This window comes from Pteronotus mesoamericanus, unplaced genomic scaffold (genome assembly GCF_021234165.1).
Source record: "Pteronotus mesoamericanus isolate MK-2021 breed Mesoamerican mustached bat unplaced genomic scaffold, CSHL_Meso_final contig_64, whole genome shotgun sequence".
Taxonomy (NCBI): Eukaryota; Metazoa; Chordata; class Mammalia; order Chiroptera; family Mormoopidae; genus Pteronotus; species Pteronotus mesoamericanus.
The window spans coordinates 5,607,586-5,633,176 of NW_026555224.1; the positions used below are offsets into that span (position 1 = coordinate 5,607,586).

The following is a 25,591-nucleotide window of genomic DNA, read 5'->3' on the forward strand; positions in this document are numbered from 1 at the left end:
CGTTATCAATAGTGAAACTCTAGGGGGTCTTGGAAAGCCATCCTCTCCACCTGTTGCTCTGCCTATGATGACTCTGTTCTCATGCATGGTCACTTTTAAAATCCCAACCATTCTTAGACATTCATAATTCTCATTTATAGACCATTTAGATGGACAGATTGGAAAAAATATTTCTTAGAATTAAAATATCACAACAGTAATGGCTAAGGCATATTGAATACCAACTATGTACTGGGCACTGTGTTGCATACTTTATGTGGGTTGTCTCATTTCATCCTCTGAGCAACCCTTTGATGTAAGGACTATGATTTCCTCCATTTCACAGATAAGAAAACTAAGGCTAGATAGATTAAGCTGTCTTTGACTAGTAAGTGAGGGGGAGGGAACTGCCATGTAAGTCTCCGACTCAACTTAGGCAAAAAAGGAGCAAGAAATAGCAGATGAGATGGGGTAGAAGGTATGGGGCACTAAGTCACAGATGAGCGTGGAATGCAGCCGGGGAAGAGGGTCCAGAATAATGAGCCCCTGAAGTGCAAACCCAGAGGGTGAGCTCAGAAGGACGCAGGCCACCAGATACACCCAGGGCTGCTCCCACTTCAAGACCCTTCCTAACTACATTATAGGTCATACCATAAGCTATGCCCCATGACAGCCCCAGGTCTGGAGAAGCCTTTTTCTGTTCTAATGCCTAACTCAGGAGACTGATTTGCACAGATTCTGGTGTTGACAGCGGGAAGGCCTACACCACCTGTAGCTCCATGATTGCAAGATGGATTTTCTGGAGTCCTATGGGGGTCTCTATGAGGTTTCTAACCATTTCACAAGACTTAAGCAGGAAAGACTAGTTCCTATGTTTGAGGCACAGACTTTAGTGCTATCAGTACAGGGATTGCTAGTACAGTTTAAAACAAGACGGAAGAGGTAACATTTGACCCTCCAAGGTATTCATTACTTGACCTTAGAAGAAGCTGTACTGATGAGTAACACAGCTGATGCTCTAGGACAGTGCTGTCCAATAGAAATATAACATGAACATATGCGTAATTTTAAGATTTCTAGTTGCCACATTTTTTAAAGTATAAATAGGTGAAATGAATTTTATGAATAAATTTATTTAACCAAACATATCCAAAATATCATTTCAATAGGTAATCAAAATAAAAAATATTAATGAGATATTTTATATTTTTTTATACCAAGTCTTTGAAATGTGGTGTACTGTTTTATACTTACAACACACCTCAGTTTGGACTAGTCATATTTCAAGTTCTCACTAGCCATGAGACTCCAGTGGGTCCATATTTGACAGCATAGTTCTAAACTCTTAGAATAGAAAATCAGGTGCTTTGTTAATCTCCATAATTAGCAAAAACACTTTAAATAATAAAACTACTAATCTCTGAGTCTTTCTTATGGGCCAAGTACTATGCCAAATGCTTTACATAGTTATGCCATTTGGTGCTAGAACTAGCCAGAGTGTTTTTCTAAGCCATACTTATCATAAATGAGAGCCAGGGCCAGCAGGGACAGCTGTGCAGACTGAGCTCTATGACTCTAAGGAATGCCATTTTTGAGCACTACAGTGTGGTTGTACTTTGTAAAGTTCTACAGTGTATAACCTGCACAGCTGTAGTAGAAGACCTGAGTAAATTCTCCCACTAACTAGCTGCATTGTCGTGGATGAAATACTTAATTTCTTTGTCTTAGTTTCCTTATATGTAAAATGGGAATAACAGTACAATAGTACCTTTCTCATTGTGTTAGGAGAATGAAATAAGTACATAAAGATCTTAAAACAGTGCCTACACAGAGTAAACTCTCAATAAATGTTAATTATGTTTATTATTTCTATTACCTTAGTGGTCTCCCAGGTATCCTCAGAATGTAAGTTGGAATCCATTTAAATTAACTTGTTCACTCAATGCTTTCACTAATCAATATTTACCAATGCCTACTAAGCGCCCGACCCCAAGAACACAAGGCTAAATAAGACAGAAATGATACAACTCTCCTATTCCTTTCTTCTCTGACATTCTTTAGTCCTACTGGGGCTGAACAGAGACAAAACAGGGCAGTAGGTGACATTTTCCACAGCATCTCATTTCCCTTTAATCCTTGTGCTCCTCTTCAGCACACATAATTTTCAGATTGCCCAGATCTCCCACTCCCTGAGAAAAGTGTTCAAAAGCTGTCAGAGACCTAATTGAAGACCTTTATTGTGGATATTTTCACTTAAAAGATAAGCTTAGTATAATATTTATACCAAAGAAAAGGTACAAGTGCTAACATTGCCAGCCAGTTAGCACACCAGGGTGGAAAGGAAGATAATGTAGAGGAACCCTTCCTCCTTCCAATGTCCTCAGACCACAGAATTCACGGTCCACCTGTCACATGTATTCAGGACTCCCTCCTTTTATTCAGCAAACACTGCAGTTTCTGTCATGGACCAGGCTTTGCTCTAAGCCCTGGAAGCACAAAAACAAACAAGATACAGTCCCAACCCCAAGATACTGACAGGTCTGCACTGTGCCAAGTGTTGGTGAAGGACCAGCCCCCAGTAGTGCAAATATAATGCAGTGTGGTCCCTGGGCTGCCCTTGAATCTTTAGACCTGCACCATCTAATAAGGTAGCCACTAGCTACATGCAGCTATTGAAACATAAGATTAGTTAAATAAAATGGAAGAATCAGTCTCTTAGCAACACCAGCCACACCTCCAGGGCTCGGTAGATGAATGTGACTGGTGGCTACTTTAAGAGGCAGTGTGGACATTGAGCACATCCATCATCACTGGAAGCCCATTAGGCATCACTACGTTGAACCATAAACTCTTTCATCTTTTTTTTGCAGATTAGTGAGCTTGTCGGCTGTGAAATAAAGCCCACAGAGACAACTTGTCTGGCAAATATGCTGGAATTTGGGTTCAGCAAATTCATTGACAGGTAAGGCACTTCCTTTCCTTCAGGAAGTGTTTTGGTCAAAGTATCTGTAAGTTCCCACCATGATAGGACTGGCCTCCTAGCAGGCTGTTTTCCTTCTTCTGATTTGTGTAACCTAAGAGTTTTCAGTAATGTCCCCTTCAGGTGACTATAGCCACTGGTGAAGCTTTCATTTCATTGACTAGAAAATTGTGTCTGAAATTTTAATTCAAAGAGAAATTTATTTTTAAAAGTTTTTTGAAGCAAAGCTCCAAACTGAGCTCTCCCTCTCAGTGACTTTGGGTAAAGCCATTTAACCTTTCTAGACCTCAGTTTTTCCTGTTCTTTAAACAAAAAACAGCAACAAAAACAAGAGTAGCTGTCTGTACTCTAAAATTCTCTGAAACGTGGTCATGTGAGAGATATCTTCATTTGCTTACTCCTCTTCTCCAAATGCCCCTGGATTTTGTGAGTAAAAATTTGTACTATTTGAGTTGCTAGTGTCAGGACCCTGTTTGTGTCTCTACACTTCCTTCAGGGCAATCTGATGGGCAAAGAGATGCGGTATTGCCTCGACTTGAGAATCACTGTTAGGCAGCTGGGTTCAGGTTCTAACTCCACATATGGGTTCTCAGAGTTTAGCCCCAGACCAGCTGCATTGACATGACCTGGGAACTGGTTAGAAATGCATGTCCTCAGCCCCACCCCAACCTGCTGAATCAGAAATTCTGGAGATGGGCCCTGCAGTGTCTTTTGAGCAGTACAGCTCAACACCATCCATTGGGGTAGCCACTAGCTACATATAACTACTGAGCCCTTGAAATGTAGTGATACTGAATGAGAGTTGCTGAAAATGCAAAATACAGGCTGGATTTCAAAGACTTATTAAGAGCAAAATATCTAATAAATTTTAATATTAATTGTGTGTTAAAAAGATAATATTTAGATATATTAAGTTAAAGAAAATAAATTATTAAAATTAATTTCATTTATTTCTTTTTACTTTTTTTACATGTGGCTACTAGAAAAACCTTAAAATGACATATGTGGTTCCCATTATATTTGGAATGGGCAAGGCTGCTGCAGACAATTCTGATGCATGCTGGAGCCTGAAAATCCCCTCCCCCACATGGAGCAGGCCAATCTAAGGGGCTACCAGGCCCCCAAGTCTCTCTGCCACCAGAATGCTCCAATGCCCACTGTAAGCTGTCAGTGTAAGAGTTTATTATAAGACTTTATCAGAGTTTATTCAAGGCAAACAGGATACACCTAGAAGCAAAATCTCAACAGACTGAGAAAAATGCTCCCCAGAATGATGGCTTGCACCTTCTTTTATACATTTGGAATTAAGGAGGGAATGGGAGGATGATTATATGAAGGAAGGAGACAGCAAGGCAGGGATTGGATTATAGGATAATCAAAGATTGTGTGCTCTCCTGAGGGTGGTTTCCTGTGAAGGGTCTGAAAAGAAACATTTCGAAGTTGTGTTAACAAAAAGAAAAACAATGGGCAGTATTTGTTTAAGGCAAAGATAAAGCTTTTACTAAAGAAGTTATAGACCTGTGGTGTGATTGCCCAGTTAGGAATTTATGCTCAGTTCACTCTGTGAGGTTACTGCATTTTCCAGATTTATAATACAGCTCCTAATGCCACTATTATCATCCCTCCTCAAGGAGAAGGTCTAGAGACATGTGCATTTCTACCAGGTATAGCTTTTTCTATTTTTTTTATTTTCTTTTTATTTTTTCAAATACATTTGTCTCTTCCTTCTCCCTACCACTTTCCCTTTCCTCCTCCCCCCACCCCCCAACCCTTCCGCTTTGGTTTTGTCCATGAGACCTTGCTATCTGTTCCCTAACTTTCCCCTTCCTTTCCCACCACCGCCCCCCCGCCCACCCCCTCCTTCCCTCTTGTCTCTGTTGGTTTCTTTTCCTTTCAGTGGTGCTGGTCTTATTTTCCTTGCATCTTTGTATTGTTGGTTAGGTTCCGCTTATAGGTGAGATCATATGGTATTTGTCTTTTGCCCCCTGGCTTATTTCGCTTAGCATAATGCTCTCCAGTTCGATCCATGCTGTCACGAAGTTTAGTAGTTCTTTTTTTCTTTCTGCTGCATAGTATTCCATTGTGTAAATGTACCATAGTTTTTTGATCCATCTACTGATCAAAAATGCTCATCTACTGATGGGCATTTAGGTTGTTTCCAAAACTTGGCTATTGTAAATTGTGTTGTAAATTAAACATTGGGGTGCATAGGTTCTTTTGAATTGGCATTTTGGGATTCTTACAGTATAGTCCCAGCAGAGGAATCACTGGATCAAAAGGCAGTTCCATTTTCAGCTTTATGAGGAAGTTCCACACTGCTTTCCACAATGGCTGCACCAGTCTGCATTCCCACCAACAGTGGACTAGGGTTCCCTTTTCTCCACAGCCTCGCCAGCACCTGTTGTTTGTTGATCTGTTTATGATGGCCATTCTGACCAGTGTGAGGTGGTACCTCATTGTGGTTTTGATCGGCATTTCTCTGATGGCTAGTGATGCCGAGCATCCTTTCAAATGTCTTTGGGCCCTCTGTATCTCTTCCTGGAAAAGCGTCTGCCCAGATCCTTTGCCCATTTTTTGATTGGATTGTTTGTCTTCTTGGAGTGGAGTCATGAGACTTCTTTATATATTTTGGAGATCAAGCCTCTATCTGATGTATCGTTAGTAAATATATTTTACCATATGATGGGCTCCCTTTTCATTTTAGCCATGCAGAAGCTTCTTATTTGGATGAGGTCCCACTTGTTCATTCTTTCCTTTATGTCCCTTGCTTTAGGAGACATATCGGTGAAAAAATTGCTTCGTGGCATATATGAAAGTTTCCTGCCAATGTTCTCCTCTAGGACTTTGATGGTGTTGGGACTTATATTTAAGTCTTTTATCCATCTAGAGTTTATTTTTGTGTACGGTGTCACCTGATGATCCAATTTCAATTTTTTGCATGTAGCCGTCCAGCTCTCCCAACACCATTTGTTGAAGAGGCTATTATTACTTCACTTTGTGCTTCTGCCCCCTTTGCCAATTTTGAGTTGCTCATATAGACCTAAGCTTATTTCTGGGCTTTCTATTTTGTTCCACTGGTACTGTGCCAGTACCAGATTGTTTTGAGTATAGTGGCTCTGTAGTATAGTTTGATGTCTGGTATTGTGATCCCTCCTACTTTGTGTATCTTTCTTAAAATTGCTGTGGCTATTCGGGGTCATTTATGGTTCCATATAAATTTTTGAAATGTCTGTTATATTTCTGTGAAATACATCATCAGTATCTTAATAGGAATTGCGTTGAATCTATGAATTGCTTTGGGTAGTATGGACATTTTGATATTAATTATTCTAATCCATGAACACAGTATATGCTTCCATTTATTTGTGTCTTCCTTAATTTCTTTCTTCAATGTTGTATAGTTTTCTGCATACAGGTCTTTTACCTCCTTGGTTATTTATTCCTAGGTATTGTTTTTTTCTTCTTGCTATATCGAATGGTATTTTTTTTTCTGATTTCTTCTTCTTCTATTTCATTGCTGGTATACAAAAATGCCTTTGATTTCTGAATATTGACTTTGTATCCTGCTGCTTTGCCAAATTCACTTATTAGGTTGAGGAGTTTTTTGGTAGAGTCTACAGGGTTTTCTATGTACACTATCATGTCATCTGCAAACAATGATAGCTTTACTTCCTCCTTTCCTATTTGCATGCCTTTTATTTCTTTTTGTGTCTGACTGCTGTGGCTAGGACTTCCAATACTGTGTTGAAAAGAAGTGCTGAAAGTAGACATCCTTGTCGTGTTCCCGATCTTAGTGGGAAAGCTTTTAGTTTTTGCCTGTTGAGTATGATGTTGGCTCTAGATTTTTCATATATGGTCTTTATTACATTGAGGAATGCCCCATTTACTCCCATTTTGCTGAGTGTTTTGATCATAAATGTGTGCTGTACCTTACTGAATGCTTTTTCTGCGTCTATCGAGATGATCAGTGGTTTTTGTCTTTTTTTTATTTATGTGATTTATTACCTTTATTGACTTGCATCCCAAGATTTTGAACCATCCCTGAATCCCAAGGATTTTGTTGAGGATTTTAGCTTCTATGTTCATCAGCAAAATTTGTCTGTAGTTTTCTTTCTTTGTAGGGTCTTTATCTGGTTTTGGGATCAGGGTGATGCTGGCCTCATAGAAGGAGTCTGGGAGTCTTCCCTCCTCTTGGATTTTTTGGAAGAGTCTGAGAAGGACAGGGGTTAGCTCTTCCTTAAATGTTTGAAATTCTCCTGTGAAACCATCCGGCCCAGGGCTTTTGTGTGCCGGGAGTTTCTTGATGAATGCTTCAATTTTCCCAGCTGTTATCAGTCTGTTCAAGCTTTCCGTTTCTTCCTCCTTCAGTGTTGGAAGATTATACTCTTCTAGAAATTTGTCCATTTCATCGAGGTTTTCAAATTTCTTGGCATATAATTGTTCATAGTAGTTTCTGACAATCCTTTGTATTTCTGTGGTATCAGTTGTTATTTCTCCTCTTTCATTTCTGATATTATTAATTTGGGTCCTTTCCCTTTTTTTCTTGATGAGTCTACTTAAAGGCTGTCGATCTTGTTTATCTTTTCAAAGAACCAGCTCCTGGATTGGTTGATCCTTTGAATTGTTCTTTTCATCTCTATGTCATTCAGTTCTGCTCTAATCTTGACTATTTCCTTCCTTCTACTTGCTCTGGGATTTATTTGTTGTTGTTTCTCCAGTTCTTGAAGTTGTAGTGTTAGGTCTCTTATTTGAAATATTTTTATTTTTTTTAGGTAAGCCTGTATTGCTATGAACTTCCCTCTCAGGACTGCCTTTGCTGTGTCCTTTATGTTTTGGATTGTTGTACATTCATTTTCATTTGTTTCCAGAAATTTTTTGATTTCTTCTCTTAACTCATTATTGACCCATTCATTGTTTAATAGTCTACTGTTCAGTATCCATGAGTTTGCATGTTTTTGAACTTTCTCTTTGAGGTTGATTTCCAGCTTCAAGCCATTGTGGTCCAAGAAAAAGCTTGGTATTATTTCAATTTTCCTTAATTTGTTGAGTCTTGCTTTGTGTCCTATCATGTGGTCTCTCTTTAAAAAAGTTCCATGCGCATTGAAAAGACTGTGTGTTTTGCTTCTTTGGGATGTAAGGTTCTATATATGTCAGTTAAGTCTATTTGATTCAGTGCGTCATTCAACTCCACAATATCCTTGTTGATGTTTTGTTTGGAAGATCTGTCCATTTTTGACAGTGGGGTGTTGAAATCCCCTACTATCTGTGTGTTGCTGTCTATATCTTTTTTGTAGTTGTCCAAAATTTTCCTTATATACTTGGGTGCTCCTATATTGGCAGCATATAAGTTTACAATGTTTATGTCTTCTTGATAGATTTTCCTTTTAGTATTATAAAGTGCCCCTCTGGGTCTCTTTTTATGGCCTTTGTTTTGAAATCTATTTTGTCTGATATAAGCATTGCAACCCCTGCCTTCTTCTCTTGCCCATTTGCTTGGAATATTTTTCTCCATCCCTTTACTTTCAATCTGTGTAGGTCTTTTGCTCTGAGGTGGGTCTCTTGTAGGCAGCATATGTGTGGGTTATGTTTTCTTATCCGTTCATCTGTCCTGTGTCTTTTGATTGGGGCATTTAGTCCATTTACATTGAGAGTTATTACTGATGGAAACCTATTCATTTTTTCTCTTTGTACCTGTGTTTTTCTCTTTCTCACTCTTTTCCTTCATCTTCTTAAACTAGTCCTTTTAGCATATCTTGGAGTGCTGGTTTGGTAATTTCTACATTTCATATTCTTTTAACCTTCTCTTGTCTGGGAAACTCCTTATATCCCCTTTTGTTTTAATTGAGAGCCTTGCTGGGTAGAGCAGCCTTGGTTGTAGGCCCTTGATTTTCATTACTTGGAATATTTGTTGCCACTCCCTTCTGGCTTGTAGTGTTTCTGCTGAGAAGTCTGCTCCTAGCCATATCGGGGTCCCCTTTTATGTTACTTTCACCTTCTCCCTTGCTGTCTTGAGGATTCTCTGTTTGTCTTTGATAGTTGCCATTTGAATGATAATGTGTCTTGGAGTGGACCTCCTTGGGTCTCTCTTGAGTGGGTCCTGTGTGCCTCCGGGACCCGTGAGACCTTCTTTTTTCTCAAATTGGGGAAGTTTTCCATCACTACTTTTTCAAAAAGATTCTCTATCCCTTGCTCCTCTTCTTCTCCTTCTGGTATCCCTATTATGCAGATATTATTGTGTTTCAGGTTGTCCTGCATTTCCCTAAATGCGTCTTCATTCCTTTTGAGTCTTTTTTTTTTCCCTTGATATTTCTGGGAGCTATTCTCTACCCTGTCCTCCAGCTTGCTGATTTGATCCTCGGCTTGATCTAGCCTGCTTTTGATTCCTTCTACTGTGTTCTTCCATTCAGAAATTATATTCTTCATTTACTCTTGGTGGCTGTTGAAAATTTTTATGTCCTTTTTCATGCTGATATTGTTTGCAGTAAACTCCTCATAGTTTTCCTGTAGTTTTTTGGGAATTCTCCCTGAGCTCACTGAGTTCATTGAGCTTCCTTATAACCATTGTTTTGAACTGAGTATCTGATAGTTGACTTGCCTCTATTTCATTTAGTTGTCTTTTGTGGATTCCTTATTTCCCTTCAATTGGGAGGTATTTCTTTGTCTTCCCATTATTTGTGAGACTTTTCTTTTTTGCTTCTGCTTCTTAAATTGATCTGTCTTGACTTTGTGATTTTGTGGTGTGAACTTCTATGGTAGGAGACCTATGAAATTCAGTGGTGCAGTCTCCTTGATGTCCTGAACTTGATACTCTTTGGATGCCTTTTATGCCATTAATATTGGTCTCTGGAAGCAATTGGGTTTTCATTCTTGTTTGGTCCTTCTTAGGTGGGTCCTACCCTCCAGATGGTTCACTGAGGGTCATTCTGCCTACCATGTCTTGTGTTTTTTTTCTGGCACCGCCTGAACAAAACCACAAAGACCAGGAAACAAACCCACAGCCACAAAAATAACTCCCCCTCTTCAATCCCACTCTCAACAGCAAATGAACCGGTATTAATAAGGCTGTAAAGATATTAAGACTATTATAAGAAAGGAGAGAAATAAACTATTAGCATAAAATCTAATGACTAAATGTGCACAAACTTTATGGACCCAAAATGGACATTAAAAAGCTATGTATTAAAGGTAATATCACAAATCATGGAGAATACCACAGTGGATTTTGTCTCAGTAGCCTCTAGTATTTACTGCTGATTTTTTCTTTCTGATTCTGCCTCTGGTAATGTCAGATGTTGACCCTGTCTGACCTTAGGCAATCTGTTGGAGACTTCCAAGAATCTACTGTCTGTGGCTGTCTACTTCAGTTGTTAATCTAGTCACTCTGTACTTTGCAGTCAGGTTTAGGTACCACAGGACAGGGCAGAGTCCCTCTTGTGGTTGGGACTATTGTTTCCCCTCATGCTGCTCAGAGGGGAGTAGTCTGCCTGAGCAGGATGGCTGCTGCCATAAAAGAGATACTCAGCACCGAGATCCTGCCAGCTACTGTCCCAGTTCTCTCTCCAAAGCCTCCTTCCCTAGTTTCTCCTCAGGCATCTCTAGCCCACTCGGCCTCCACCTTTGCCAGAGTCCAGAGCAAGTGGCAGTCAGGTTGTGCTAAAGCTGATTCTTCCGTTTGTCCAAGGTTATACGGTTTCTCTGTCACTATTGCTCAGTCATTTGTTCCAGGTGATTTCTCCACAATTTAGTTGTAATTCCAGATTGGTCCTGGGAGGAAGTCAGTGTGATTTCCCTTCACTCCTCCACCATCTTGCCCCTCTCAGTTGGGCTCACTTGCAGATTGGAGATGACAGAGGAAACATCCAATGAATTTTAGGGTGTAATAATAGAAATGTTTCAGTTTATAGATTTTGAAGCCCAGCAGGCCAGTATGGATGACTAAGTGAGTGATTGCATCACTCCAAAGAATTTCAAATTGCCTTCCAGGAGGTAGCACAATTCACCCCAAGAACCAGCTCCATATTTGAACAGTTCTCACAACCCAAAAGTCCTCATGTAGCATAGGAGTCAGAGAGACAGGGTGCCAGGCCAAGTAACCATATCAGTGACCTCTGAGATCTTGGGTAGAATACAGCTGACCCTTGAACAACACAGGTTTGAACTACACAGTTCCAGGTATATACTGATTTTTTTTTTTCAATAAACACAGTCTGTCCTTCCTATCAGCTCCAAGGTAGATTTATTAAGAAAAATACACTTCCTGGGCTTCTGGTCAAGATGGCAGTGTAGACAAACATGGTTTACCTCTTCACACAACCACATCAAATTTACAACCAAAATATAGAACAACCATCGCTCAGAACCATCAGAAATTAAATTGAATAGAAATTTGACAACTATGGAATTAAAGAAACCACATCCATCTAGAATGATAGAAGGAGTGAAGATGTGGAAGGGCTGGTCTCTCACCCACATGTGGTGGATAAAAATTCAGGAGGGATATCTCAGGAGCGAGAAGGCCCAACCTCCTACCAGGCCCCCAAGCCCAGGAAGATAAGTTCCAGTGCCAGGAAGATAAGTCTCCACAACATCTGGCTGCAAAAACCAGCAGGAAATTGGGACAGTGGTAGAAACTTCTGGAGCCCAAAGCAGTTCCTCTTAAAGAACCCACACATGGACTCACCTACTCAGACCCACTTTCTCTGAGCTCCAGCACTGGGGTGCCAGCTGAAAGGCACCAGTGGCATACAAGGAGAGGCTGAAGCATCTGGAATCAGAGCAAGCAGAGGCCATAGCCCCTCTTCTAAACCCTCCCCCACAGAACCACTGAGGCGGCAGGCTGGTGCCATTTTTGAGACTCCATCAACCTGGCTTATACTATTTGATTGCTTTGGAGATCCCCAGAGATCCTGCCCCATCCAACTTATGGCCCCACCCAAGCTACCTTTCCATATGAATATCTGGTCTTGACTCATGATTCATAGCTTCCTAAATCCTATCAAACAAGAAACAGATGACTTCAGTGAGCTCTAGGATGGGCACCAGCAGTAGCTAGATTCATTTTACAGCTTGGCTTCACCTGGGAATCTCCAAGCCCAGCATAATCACCGGCCATCTCTGATTGCTTAATAGCTCAGGAAGGGCAGCCCTGGGCAAAACACAGGTTGGGGCTGACCTTGGCCTTCATCACCTGGGAAACCCCGGGGCCAGTGCATCCAGTGGATAGCTACAGACCATGTTGGAGCACCATCATTCTGCCTCTGCACAGCTGATCCTCCACAGAGGGCAGAGTTTTGTGGTCACTAGTCTCAGTCAGTCCTTGGAGCTGACTGGCCTGGGTAAATTCTTCCCATTGATCTGCCAACACCAACTAAGGCTCAACTAAATGAAGAGAGTGTACTCAGCCCACACACAAGGCACACCTCAAATACCCATCTTGGATGATAGAGGAGGCTGTGCCACTAGACCCTACAGGACATATGCTGCATTATGACACACTACCAAAACACAGAGACAAAGCAGCTCTACTTAATAGATATAAACAAACACAGGGAGGCTGCCAAAACAAGGAGACAAAAAAACATGGTCCAAACAAAAGAACAGATGAAAACTCCAGAAAAAGAGCTAAATGAAATGGAGATAAACAATCTATCAGATGCAGAGTTCAAAACAGTGTTTATTAGGATGCTCAAGGAACTTAGTGAGGACCTCAACAGCATAAAAAGATCCAGTCAGAAACGAAGGATTCACTAATTGAAATATAGAACAATTACAGGAAAACAACAGTAGAGTGGATGAAGCCGAGAATTAAATCAATGATTTGAAACATAAGGAAGCAAAAACAAGCAATCAGAAGAAGAAGAAGAAAAAAGACTCCAAATAAATGAAGGTAGTATAAGCAGCCTCTGGGACAACTTCAAGAGGTCCAACATTTGCATCATGGGGTGTCAGAAGGAGAGAAGAAAGAGCAAGAAATTGGAAATCTATCTGAAAAAGTAATGAAAGAAAATTTCCCTAACTTGGTGATGGAAGCATACATGCAAGTCCAGGAAGCACAGAGAGTCCCAATCAAGCTGGACCCAAAGAGGCCCACTGTAAGACTCATAATTAAAATGCCAAGCATTAAAGATAAAAGGGCAATCTTACAAGCAGCAAGAGAAAAGCAAGAGTTACCTACAAAGGAGTTCCAAAGCCTCTTTCCCTAGTTTCTCCTCAGGCATCTCTAGCCCACTCTGCCCCCACCTTTGCCAGAGCCCAGAGCAAGTGGCAGTCAGGTTGTGCTAAAGCTGATTCTTCTGTTTGTCCAAGGTTATACGATTTCTCTGTCACTACCGTTCAGTCATTTAGAAAAGGGGCTATGGCCTCTGCTTGCTCTGATTCCAGATGCTTCAGCCTCTCCTTGTATGCCACTGGTGCCTTTCAGCTGGCACCCCAGTGCTGGAGCTCAGAGAAAGTGGGTCTGAGTAGGTGAGTCCATGTGTAGGTTCTTTAAGAGGAACTGCTTTGGGCTCCAGAAGTTTCTACCACTGTCCCAATTTCCTGCTGGTTTTTGCAGCCCGATGTTGTGGAGACTTATCTTCCTGGCACTGGAACCCTGGGCTTGGGGGCCTGGTAGGAGGTTGGGCCTTCTCGCTCCTAAGATATCCCTCCTGAATTTCATAATACAACTTCATAAGAGTATCAGCTGATTGCTGAAGAAAAAACTTTGGAGGCAAGAAGGGGCTGGCAAGAAGTTCAAAGTGATGAAAAGCAAGGACCTACGACCAAGATTTTCTGTCCAGTAAAGCTATCATTTAGAATGGAAGGGCAGATAAAGAGCTTCCCAGATAAGGGGAAGCTAAAGGTATTCGTCATCACCAAACCATTATTACATTAAATGTTAAGGGGACTTATTTAAGAAAAAGATGAGGATCAAAACTATGGACATTAAAATGACAAAAAAAAAAAACCCTCACACCTATCAACAACTGAACCTAAAAAATAAAAACAACAACAAACTAAACAAACAATCAGAACAGGAACAGAATCATAGGTATGGAGATCATTTAGAGGGTTATCAGCAGGGAGGGGGAAAGGGGAGAAAGGGAGAAATGGTCCAGGGATCAAGAAGTATAATTGGAAGGTAAATAGACAGGGGGATGTTAAGAATAGTATAGGAAAGGGAAAAGCCAAAGAACTTACACGCACAACCCATGGACATGAACTAAGGTGGTGGGGTGGGGGAGGGCGATTGCTGGAGGGAAGAGGTTACTAGGTGGAGGAGGGCAAAGGGAAAAAAAATTGGGACAACTGTAACAGCATAATCGATAAAATATACTTAGGGGAAAAAAAGAAAGAAAATTACATTAGGGTCACCTCTGACAGAAAATGGCCCCCCTTTGCCTAAAAGGTGCAGGCTTTACAGGGAGTTGTTTTTTTCTGAATTCTTTTGTTTTATTTGGCTAGCTTTTTAAGGCACGTGCACAAGTGGTTATTTAACTTTTAAGCTTCTTCACATGTGATTTTCCACAATCTTCCTTGATTGCCCACTGGGGGATTAAACCACAATGCTAATTTATTATAATAACATGATATGAAGCAGAGGTGAAACAGATGACAAAAATGTCTACAGTGCCAACTATGGCTGCAAAGTGCATGTGTGGCCCCTTTCTTGATGCTACGAGGCGTTTGCTGGTAAACAGGATGGTGGACGCTGGCTGAAGTTAGGGCTTCCTGGTGTGGCACCTCAGAGCTTCCTTATTCTTGTTCTGTCTCCTGCCTCACCACAACTGGCAAGGGGTGGGGATGTGGGGAGTCTGCTATTGGCGTCTAGTAAACAGAGGCCAGGGATGCTGCTAAAAATCCTACAATGTTCATGACAGCTCCAAAACACAGAATTATAGACCCCATATTATCTAGAGCTGCTGTAACAAATACCACAGACTGGGTGCCTAAAAGAACAGAAAGTTATTTTATTACAATTCTGGAGGCTTCAAGTCCAACATAAAAATGTTGGCAAGATTAGTCTTCTGAGGCCTCTCTCCTTGGCTTGCAGATAGATGGCTGGCCACCTTCTTCTTGTATCCTTACATGTTGTCCCTCTGTGTATTGGTCCTCATCTCCTTTTCTTAGAAGGGTGCCAGTTGTTTTGGATTAGGACCCACACTAATGACCTCATTTTAACTTAACTACCTCACTGAAAACCCTATGTCCAAATAGAGTACCTCATATTCTGAGGTACTGAGGGCTAGTATTTCAACACATGATTTTTAGGGGGGCACAATTCATCCTGTAGCACAGACCAAAATGCCATTAGTGCCAAGGGTAAGACACCCTGTAAAATATTGGAGATAGTTGACAAATATTAGATAGTAAACGCTTTAGTAAAATTAAGGGCTTTAAAATTTTCTCTTAAGGCTGAGCTGAAATTCCTACTTTGCCATGTTTTCACTGCCTCTTCCTATTAATGTTGCTGTCGTTATGTTCTTTTTTTAGACTGGAGCCCATTGGAGCAGCTGCCAGTAAAGAATACTCTCTGGAGAAAAACTTGGAGAAAATGAAGTTAGACTGGGTCAACATGACATTCAACTTCATAAAGTACAGGGACACTGTGAGTCTCAGTCCAACTGTACAGCCCCAAGAACAACTCATTTATTTTATAGTATATAATAGAGGAATCCATTCAGAATTGCAACAGAACTCACAAAGGAAGGATCCCTAACAGTTTTTGAAAAATTTTTATTGAGACATAATTGACATATCATTATGTAAGTTTAAGGTATACGATGTGTGGATTTGATACATTTATCTATTGCAATATGATTATCACCCTTGTGTCACCTAACACCTCTATCACGTCACATAACTATCATTTCTTTTTTGTGGTGGGAACAATTAAGATCTAGTCTCTTAGCAACTTTCAAGGTTTTAATACAGTATTGTTGAGTATAATCACTATGCTGTATATTAGATGGCTTTCTGCCGGCTGCCTTCCTGGGCCAGTTCTTCCTCCAGGCACTGCTGGAAGGATGAATTTTCCTTTCTCACTTTTTCTTTTCTTTTTAAATTTTATTATTTAATAGGGGGTGCATTTTCAAATGAGACATACCTTTTGATTCAGAGCAATAAGCTTTCTCAGTGCAAAGAAGCTGAGCTAGCCTCCTGAATTAGCATCTCCCAGGGAAGGTTCCCCAGGTCCCTCAGAAGCATACCTAGGGTAAACAATACTTAGCACTTCTCAGAAAAAATCCCAATTGATTCATCCTGATGACTCCACCCCCAAAATGCCTGGACATCTATACTTTTAAAGCACCACTGGTCTTTCCAGTGTGCAATGCAGATTGAGAACTAAAACCCTAAAGGCCTTCCATATCTGCCCCATCCCCCAAGTGCATGTGATCTTTTTGTAACTTCTCTCTCCTTCATTTTCAACGGTACCAGTGCCTTGATTTTACCTGGATGACAACTATGGATGAACTAGTGGGAGGGAGGAGAATGTGGGGCCTCTTCAGCAAACCCCACACATGGGTCCCAGCAGATTGGGGCTGCACCACCTGATTGGATGAGATACTCCTAGAGGCTGTGGGCCGAGATGAAGTGTTAAGCTAGGGGACCTAGGTACAATAACTTAGTTACTCTCAGACAATATTCGGGTTTTGACTGATGCATCTATAGACAGAGTCAACAGCAACAGGAAATCAAGGTACCACTATATAAGATATATATAAGAGCTAGGCACACCTCCTAGTGCAGAGCTGCTAGTAAAAAAAGGTGGATAGATGAGAAAATATGTTCTATATATATAATATACAGAAAGATCAGACCTGCCACAGAGGGGTAGACCCTAGTCAGCCTCCTTGCCAGGACTGCCTAGGAGGAAAAGTGCCATGCATGGGGACTGAACTTCCAGTCACAGTAACCTTACCTACTAGTAAAATATGGCCCAGTAAATGTGGAGTCAGAGGTTTCCAAACTTTCTTGGTTCGTGTAGCCTTTTGGCTCTAGTATTTTTTCATTGTGCCCCTCCCTAGACCAAAAGAAATAGCTTACAGCTATGTTTTTGAAGTAATTGCATTCAAATAATAAGTATTTGTGTCCTGTCACCATAACAACTGTTTGAAAAAAATACATGTTAATTGAAATAACTACATTTGTATTTTATTTTTAAATAACCACTTTTATTTACTATGAGTTTGTTGCAGTGCCATTAGCATCTCAGCACATAGTTTGAGAACCACCAGTCTAGGCCCTAGTGGTCAGCTTAGAGCTTTTCCTGCCTGAGGGAGAGAGGAGAGCAAATACACAGGAAGTGGGAGCACAAGGCTGGGTGGAACTCTCCCTTCTATGACACCTACCAGCTGCAGGTCTGTGCTTAGCCACGTTTGATTTCTGCAAAAAAGGTGGAAAATATGTGTCTTGAAGAACATTTTCAAGGAAAAATATAGATATTCCAGCCCCTGTAAGACATAGATTTCTGTCCCACTGGAATGGAGATCTGAGTTGTAAGGTTTTGGGGATCAACATGGAAAGAGGGAGTGTTGTGATTCTGACGAGGTGAGGTATGTTTATTTGCAGGATACAAACATCTTGTGTGCAGTTGATGACATTCAGCTGCTACTTGATGATCATGTGATAAAGACCCAGACAATGTGTGGCTCTGCATTCATCAAACCAATAGAAGCAGAATGCCGGGTAAGAGGATATGAGGCTTGAGTGTTTTGCTACATCCAGCTAGCTCTCGGTTTCTCAGAGGAGGGAGAAGATTTTAACGTTCATTTAACAAACAAATTCCTTTTCTACTGATTGAAAAAAAATAACACTAAGCTAAAAGCAAATAACCATTTGAGTCAACATATTGCATACTGAGCCTTTGCAAGTCTGCCAAAAGAAAATATGAGATGATTTGAATATACCAAATAAAAATACATTTGGAAAGTGTGAATATCATCTGGGCTAGAGTAACCTAGAATGTAAACTACTTGAGGGTAGGGACATGGCCTTATTTTGTCCTTGTTTATAGAAGTGGCATAGGCTAAGGGCAAAGATTTTGAAACTTCCTGGGTTCAAATTCTGGCTCTGCCACTTAAATTATATTAGATAACCTTGAATCAGTTACTTAAACTGTTGTATCTCAGCTTCTGCATTTGTAAAGTAGGATGTGTAGTAATATTTCCATCTTAAGTCTATTGAATTAAATTAGTCTCACCTCCATAAAGCACTCATCCCATCACTTGTTATAGTAATAATAATAATTATATATAATAATTATTACTATTGTTATTATTCTACTGGAATTCAGGCTCCATAAGAGCAAGGACTCACTTGTTTCATTCATTGCTGTATTTGCATTGCCTAGAACACTGACCAGAACGTAGCGGGCACTGAATAAGTATTTTCTAAACTAGAGAATGAGTGAATAATAATCATATATGATCCATCCATTTTGGCCTGTTAGGCAGAGTGGCAAGTTAATGATTCAGCTATAAAATGCTAAATTTGCAGAAGTGGGAAGAAAAGCTAGTTCGTGTGCAGGAAATTTTGGACACCTGGTTGAAATGCCAAGCTACCTGGCTGTACCTAGAACCGATTTTCAGTTCAGAAGACATCATAGCCCAGATGCCAGAAGAGGGCAGGAAATTTGCCATCGTTGATAGTTACTGGAAATCACTTATGTCCCAAGCGGTAAGTTTGTCCCTTCCAGCACATCTCACCAGCAGGAACATGGGATGCCATACAGATGGTCTTCATTGTGCATTGTAGCCATGCCACTTAAAACTTGTAGGTAAACTAAACTTTTTGCAAGTTTGATATTGTTATATATTTCTAATCTCAAAAATTATTAAAAATTGACAAATGTATTTAAAAAGTAAATAAATTAAAAAAAACATTTTCTACTCTGTAGAGGCTATAAAAATTGTTAAAATGAATAGGTTATCTTATCTTGTAGAATAAGCATAATTATAAACAATACTTCAATTGTCAAAAAAAAATTGAAACATGGATATATGTAATATAAAAAGCAGGGGCCTTTGAAATCCTGCCTCCCTAGGGGTAAGCACTACCAGTTTGTGTAATTTAGCTGTCATTCTAATGATGTAGAAGACTATTTATTGCAGAGTAATTCAATAAAACTTTTACAGATTGAGAATCCTTTTAGAATTTAAATGATTGTTGATACTCAGTTACTAAGCAAATGTTTTATTCAGTACCTACAGTGACCCAGGCATTGAACTACCAGTCAGAAAACACTCGCAGATGACAAGAATATGATATCTGCCTTTCTTCACAGAACTCATTGTTTTTTGAGGAGACAGACTTAAATACATAAGAGCTATAATAGAAGTATATGCAAAAAGATTTTAGAATATAGCAAAATGATTTAGTTGCCTGGGAATGTCAAAGAAGGCCTCCAAAGGGGGTGACATTGGAAACAGACCTCAAAGTAAGAGTTCACTGGGGGAACAGGGCTTCAGGGACTATCTATTAGGAGATGACATTTTTTTCCTGTTTGAATTCAAATTGGGGCACATTTATAAAGAAGTTGTCTCGAGGGAACTATCTGCCCTGGTTGTTTGCGGAAATGAGATAAGAGGTAATTTCTATTGCTTGGCCATCAGAGCCAGTTTGCATGATATCCTGCTTTCTCCAACTTCATATTAGTTAAGACTTTTGGTTGCAAGTAACAGAGACCCTCTCGAGGTAGCTCAAACAAAAAGACCAAATGATGTCACATGGAGCTCCAGGGCAGAAAGCATATAAAGGATGGCTCTAGAACCAAGAACTCTCTCAGAAAATCACAGAATGCCCTTCCTATGCCTGCTTCTACCTCTCTTGTAGACTGGCTTGCTCTGCCACTTGGTCATATCATAGAAGATGGTCTTCACATGGCAGCAAAGAACCGTCCTTCAAGGGCCCAGCCTAGACTAGTACAGAATGTCATGAGCTGAATTCCAAAATCCCAGCAGTTAAAATGTAATTGGCTCAGTTAGTTTCAGTCTCCCAACCCTGGCCCAATCAACCATGACCAGAAGAACAGGGTCATGTTATATGAGCATTCACCCTTGTGGGACTAAGAGACACTTAGCTAAGCAGCTGAACAGGGCATCATTAGTTGATTGACTGGTCATACACTTATATAATGACAATTGTCAGAGTCTGGGAAGTCCATGATGATTCTTGCCTTTTTTGATGGAACTTAGGTGAAAGATGCCAGGGTTCTGGTGGCTGCAGACCAGCCTCGAATGGCTGAGAAGCTTCAAGAAGCTAACATTCTGTTGGAGGACATCCAGAGGGGGCTAAATGATTACTTGGAGAAAAAGAGACTATTTTTCCCCAGGTATTTATTATTGTCCTTTTGTTTGGAGTTGCCCATATATAGGTAGAATTACATTTTTCATAGTGAAAGTTGGCTCCTATCAATCTATTCCATATTCTTTCCTGGTTTCCCATCTCCCAAGAGACAGTTCTCAGAGGTAAGGAATGTCTTCATGATTGTTATTTAGAGTGAGGTTGAATGGACACCAGTGGGGACCAAATCCACACTTTGGCCAACCAACATTGTCAAATGCCCAATTAGAGGGATATAGCAGTCATGATTAAGAACCTGGACTTTGAAATTAAACAGACCTTGGTTTGAGTCCCAGCTCTTCCACTTACTAATCTCGAGACCTTCAACAAATCTATCCAAGCCTCAGGTTCTCTATAAAATAGAGATATAATAATGGCCCCTCCCTAGTATATTTGTTGTGCATATCAAATATATAATGCATGTAAAGCATTTAGCATCCAGAATATGTGTTTAAGAAATGGCAGCTAAGTTTTTTTTGTTATCAGATTTTGTAGTTTGTAGTTTATAAACATTTATCAAATATTTATATATATTTGACTCTTTTCCACATGAACCAATGTTCTTCTGCATAAAAAAATCAAGGTAGTTTTAGAGGGATGATTTCAGGAAGGAGTGTCCTCACTCCTGATAATTTATCTATTTGTAGTTGACAATGGATGGTCACTTCTTGTCATTTGGTTGTAATTAGGATGTAGATTTGATTTCAGTTTGCCTTTATGGAAAGTAAACTTTAGTGTTCCCCTATATGAAGACAAAGTTACTGCTCTGCTTTCCACCAAAAAAAAAAAAAAAAAAAAAAAAAGGTTGTTCGGAATTCAGAAATGTCCTTGGTATCTATTTAGTGCAGTATATACAGTAGAAGTTTCTTCAATACTAGAAATCTTCTATATTTATGCTGCCCAATACAATAACCATGGGCTACATGCAGCTATCTAGCACTTAAAATGTATCTAGTGTAAGTAAGAAAGCCAGTTTTTTATTTAATTAGTGTTAGTTTTTAAATATAAATAGCCACATGTGGCTAATGCCATCAGTATTGGACAACACAGAGGACGAATAATGGAAGGAAACTCGATTTGGGAGCACAAAACTTGGGAAGAGGAAACTTCTGAGATTTGGACTTCTAATTCTATACCCACAGCTGTTGTTCCTAATAAAAATACAAATAACATCCAACACTAATGCAGTATTTATCATGTTCCAGGACCCTAAGTGCTTTACATGTATTAACGTATTTAACCCTTACAATAATCCTGTGAAGTTAGAAGCATTATTTTTATCTCCATTTTATAAAGGGGGAAACAGCAACTTGCCAAAAAACACAATACTGGTAAATGGACACGCTAGAATTCAAATCCAGATTGTCTGGATGAGAACCTTTCTGAGCCTCATCTTAATTTTAAATTATACAAAGATATTAAGTGTTACTCTTACAGCCATTAAGCATTACTAATTGTCACACATAATGAATCTATAGAGATCATCTGTTTGAATTTTACTTGGGAGAGGGGGAAATTGACATTCTCATTAGTCAGTCAGCCAACAAATAATTATTGAGCTCTTCCTACCTGTGCAACACTGCAGCTACATTATATTAGCTTGCTTTACTGCATAACAACCCACCCCCAAAATTTACAAGCTTAAGACATCAACTATTTATTTAGCTCACAACTCTGTGGGTTGGCAAATTGGGCTGGGCTCAGCTGGATGGTTTTTCTATTCTCATCAGGGCTCACTCACGTGACTACAGTCAGCTGGTACTCAGTGGCCCCAATCATTTGTATAGTGGTTGGCTTCCTGTTGGCTGGGGCAACAGGGATAGTTGGGCCACATGTCTTCCATCCTGCTGAAGGCTACCCTAAGTTCACATGGTGGTGGCCACAGCATTCCCAAGACCAGCAAGAATGGAAACGTCAAGGCTTCTTGATGCTTAAAACTTGCACAAACTCATGTTTTCCACATGTGGGACATAGAGTCAGCTCAGGTTCAAGAAATGTGAAAGTAGACTCTGCCTCTTGATGAGATTAAGTGTAAGTATTGTGGCCATTTTTGTAATGCATCATATATAGTGAAGACTATAATCATATAGTCCCTTCATTAGGGAACTTTCAGCCTAGTGGTCACAGTAGAAGTTTGTTTCTTGAACATTTTCTGAAGGTTTGTTGTTGCTGCCTTGAGGCCCTGAGCAAGAGAATGAAGCTATCTTATTAAGAATAATTTAAAGCAAGGTAAAGGCCTTTGCATGTAAAGTTCATTATTAACCTGTACTTATTACTTCATACCTGTCATACCTTCTGTCATACTTGGAGATAAGGAAAAAAAAAAAAGTCTTCTCTCTTTCCTTCTCCTTCCCAGTGATTCTCAACTCTAAATGCACATTAGAATCGCTTGGGATTTTTATTTTTATTTTTTAATTGAATTTATTGGGGTGACATTGGTTAATAAAATTATATAGGTTTCAAGTGTACAATTCTATAATACATCATCTGTATATTGTAGTGTGTGCTCACTATCCAAAGTCAAGTGTCCTTTCATCACCATTTATCTCCCCTTTGCCCTCTTCTACCTTTGCCCCCACCTGGGATTTTTAAAAATACAAATACCCAGGTCCATCCCCAGATCAATTATATATGAATCTCTGGGCAGTAGAATCTTGGCGTTAGAATTTCAGTAGGCGATTCTGAAGTGCAGCCAAGATTGAAAAACACTACTCTATCCAGTTGTCTTTCAAAAGGTAGCATCCCCCACCCAACTATATTAAACTCAGCTTTGGATCTCAGCTTTGGATCTCAGATATACCAGCTTCCAATATTTCTCTTGCTCTCAGAGTCAAAATTATCTCTACCCTACATACATTAGACGGAAAAGAGTGAAAGGAGTGGGCCTTAGGGAAGACCCTAGAACTTAGCTGGTCTTCACCTGAGTGCCATTTACCTACTGAGGAGTATAACCTTGTTGGAAAAAGAAGTTCTCAGAAGAGATGTCAGTTGCCATCTTCCTTTGCTTTGAAATAGGTTCTTCTTCCTGTCAAATGATGAGCTGCTGGAGATCTTGTCGGAAACCAAGGACCCACTCCGAGTGCAGCCACATTTAAAAAAGTGCTTTGAAGGAATTGCCGAGCTGGAGTTTACAGACAGTTTGGAGATTGTGGGCATGATCAGCTCAGAAAAAGAAACTGTTCCATTCAAACAGAAAATCTACCCAGCTCAAGCAAAAGTAACTTCCCTCACCCATTTTTGGTTCTTTTCTCCATAACAGAGTAAAATAGACAAGCAGAGAACACATTGGTTAAGTATTTAGACTCTAGTTTCAGTCTGCCTTGACGTGGAACACATGGATTCTACAACTTAATGACTGGGTAACTTTGGGAAGTTACCAAGAAGTTACTCCAACTGTCACAGTCCCAGTTTGCCCACCTCTAAAATGGGGAGTAGCCCTCCCTTGTGTGGCTCAGTGAGTTGGGTGTTGTTCCACAAAGCAAAAGGTTGCTGGTTTGATTCCTGGTCAGGGCACATGCCTGCATTGTGGGTTTGGTCCCTGGTTGGAGTGCATACAAGAGGCAACCAATCAATGTTTCTCTCTCACACCGATGTTTCTTTTCTTCTATTTCTCCCTCCCTTCCCCCCTCTCTAAAAATAAATAAAATCTGAAAAAAAAATAAAATGGGGAGTATACTGCAGCTAATGTGACAGCATATTTGTGGAAGGGTTTCAACCAAACTTAATGTGGAAGCAGTAGTAGCAGGAATCAGATCCAAACTGATGCTGCTCAGCTTTCCATGAGCAGTTAAAAGTAATTCAGTCAGACAGCTTGCTGGGGCAGGTGTTTTCAAAGGTCAATAAAACATGGACTCAATTCCATTTAACTCTGATTTTTATACATATGTCTTATATAATGAGTATGGTGTAAATTACTTCTACTTCTTCTAGACATGACCGCACCTTCATTGAAATAGGTAACCTCTTACCCTCACTTTGCTGACCATTTTTGCCAAAACATGCAAGTTGGAGTCAGGTCACCCAACCATAAATCAGCTAGCTCATGGGTGCCTGAAGTCAACAGCTACAGTGGCTAGAAATTCTAAAACTGAATAATTTGCTGCATATTTGAATCACCTGTAGAGCTTTGAAAGAAACCCAGATGCCTGGGTTACCTCCCACACCAATTATATCTGGGAGTGGGAATCAGGCCTCTCTTGTTTTTGTTTTTGTTTTTGTTTTTGTTTTTGTTTTTGTTTTTTCACAGATCTCCAGACAATTCCAATGCACAGCAAACTTGGAAACCACTGTAATAATGAAATAATTAAAACTGTTCATTAGAAATGAGCAGTGTTTTCCCTGGCGAGTGTAGCTCAGTTAGTTGGAGCATTGTCCCATAACCAAAAGGTTGCAGGTTTGATTTCTGGTCAGGGCACATACCTAGGTTGCAGGTTTGATCCCCAGTCCAGGTGAGTGCATCAAGGGATGTGTGCGAGGCAACTGATTTATGCTTCTCTCCCACATCAATGTTTCTCTCTCTCCCTTCTTCTCCCTTCCTCTGTCTGTAAAAACGATGGAGAAAGAAAGAAAAGAAAGAAAGAAAGAAAGAAAGAAAGAAAGAAAGAAAGAAAGAAAGAAAGAAAGAAAGAAAGAAAGAAAGAAAGAAAGAAAGAAAGAAAGAGGTAGGGAGGGAGGGAGGAAGGGAGGAAGGAAGGAAGGAAGGAAGGAAGGAAGGAAGGAAGGAAGGAAGGAAGGAAGGAAGGAACAGTTTATTTTATTAACTGAAATATAAATATGTCATTTTTCTCCCCAAAAATTGTCTGTTTCAGAAAATATGAAAGAAATGCATGTTAAAAGTCCCTTATTGCAACTTTTACAAGACATATACTTCCTAGAATGCAGTAAATAAATCGAAAACAAACAGTTAAAGAATATTGGCTTGAAGGGGTGTGTCAGGGAGGAAGAAACTTTCCTCTACCCTCAAGGTTCTTTTGGCTGGTCTAGCAATCAAATAAACATCAGTTAAGAACAGAAATAACCAAATTTAATTACATACATATGTAAGGGAGCACATGTATAGGAGAGTCAGAGACTGCACATACATGACAGGTTCAGAGACAGGGAAACTGAGGTCTAGATGAGATTCTGAGCTATGGATGACATAATACATCTTGGGGCTTCAGCATGTCACTGCAGGGAGAACGCATGTACTGTAATTTGTAGTGTGCTTTGCCACACAGATAGGTAAAAAGTTATTGCTGGTGATGCTTATTATAGACCAGGTTCCTGATTTATATTCTAGATAGTTAAGAATATCTTAATCTTAATTTT

At 40.0% G+C, this 25,591-nt stretch overlaps 1 protein-coding gene across 1 annotated transcript in view; it reads left to right on the forward strand.

Annotated features, from left to right (window-relative positions):
- The window catches only part of DNAH3 (dynein axonemal heavy chain 3), a 212,814-nt gene that overhangs the window by 56,427 nt on the left and 130,796 nt on the right, over positions 1-25,591 (forward strand). The window contains exons 19-24 of the mRNA XM_054580923.1: positions 2,850-2,941; positions 15,431-15,545; positions 17,510-17,626; positions 18,437-18,616; positions 20,134-20,270; positions 23,297-23,498. Of these exons, the coding sequence (XP_054436898.1) occupies positions 2,850-2,941; positions 15,431-15,545; positions 17,510-17,626; positions 18,437-18,616; positions 20,134-20,270; positions 23,297-23,498 (843 nt within the window). The remainder of the gene's footprint in view (positions 1-2,849; positions 2,942-15,430; positions 15,546-17,509; positions 17,627-18,436; positions 18,617-20,133; positions 20,271-23,296; positions 23,499-25,591) is intronic.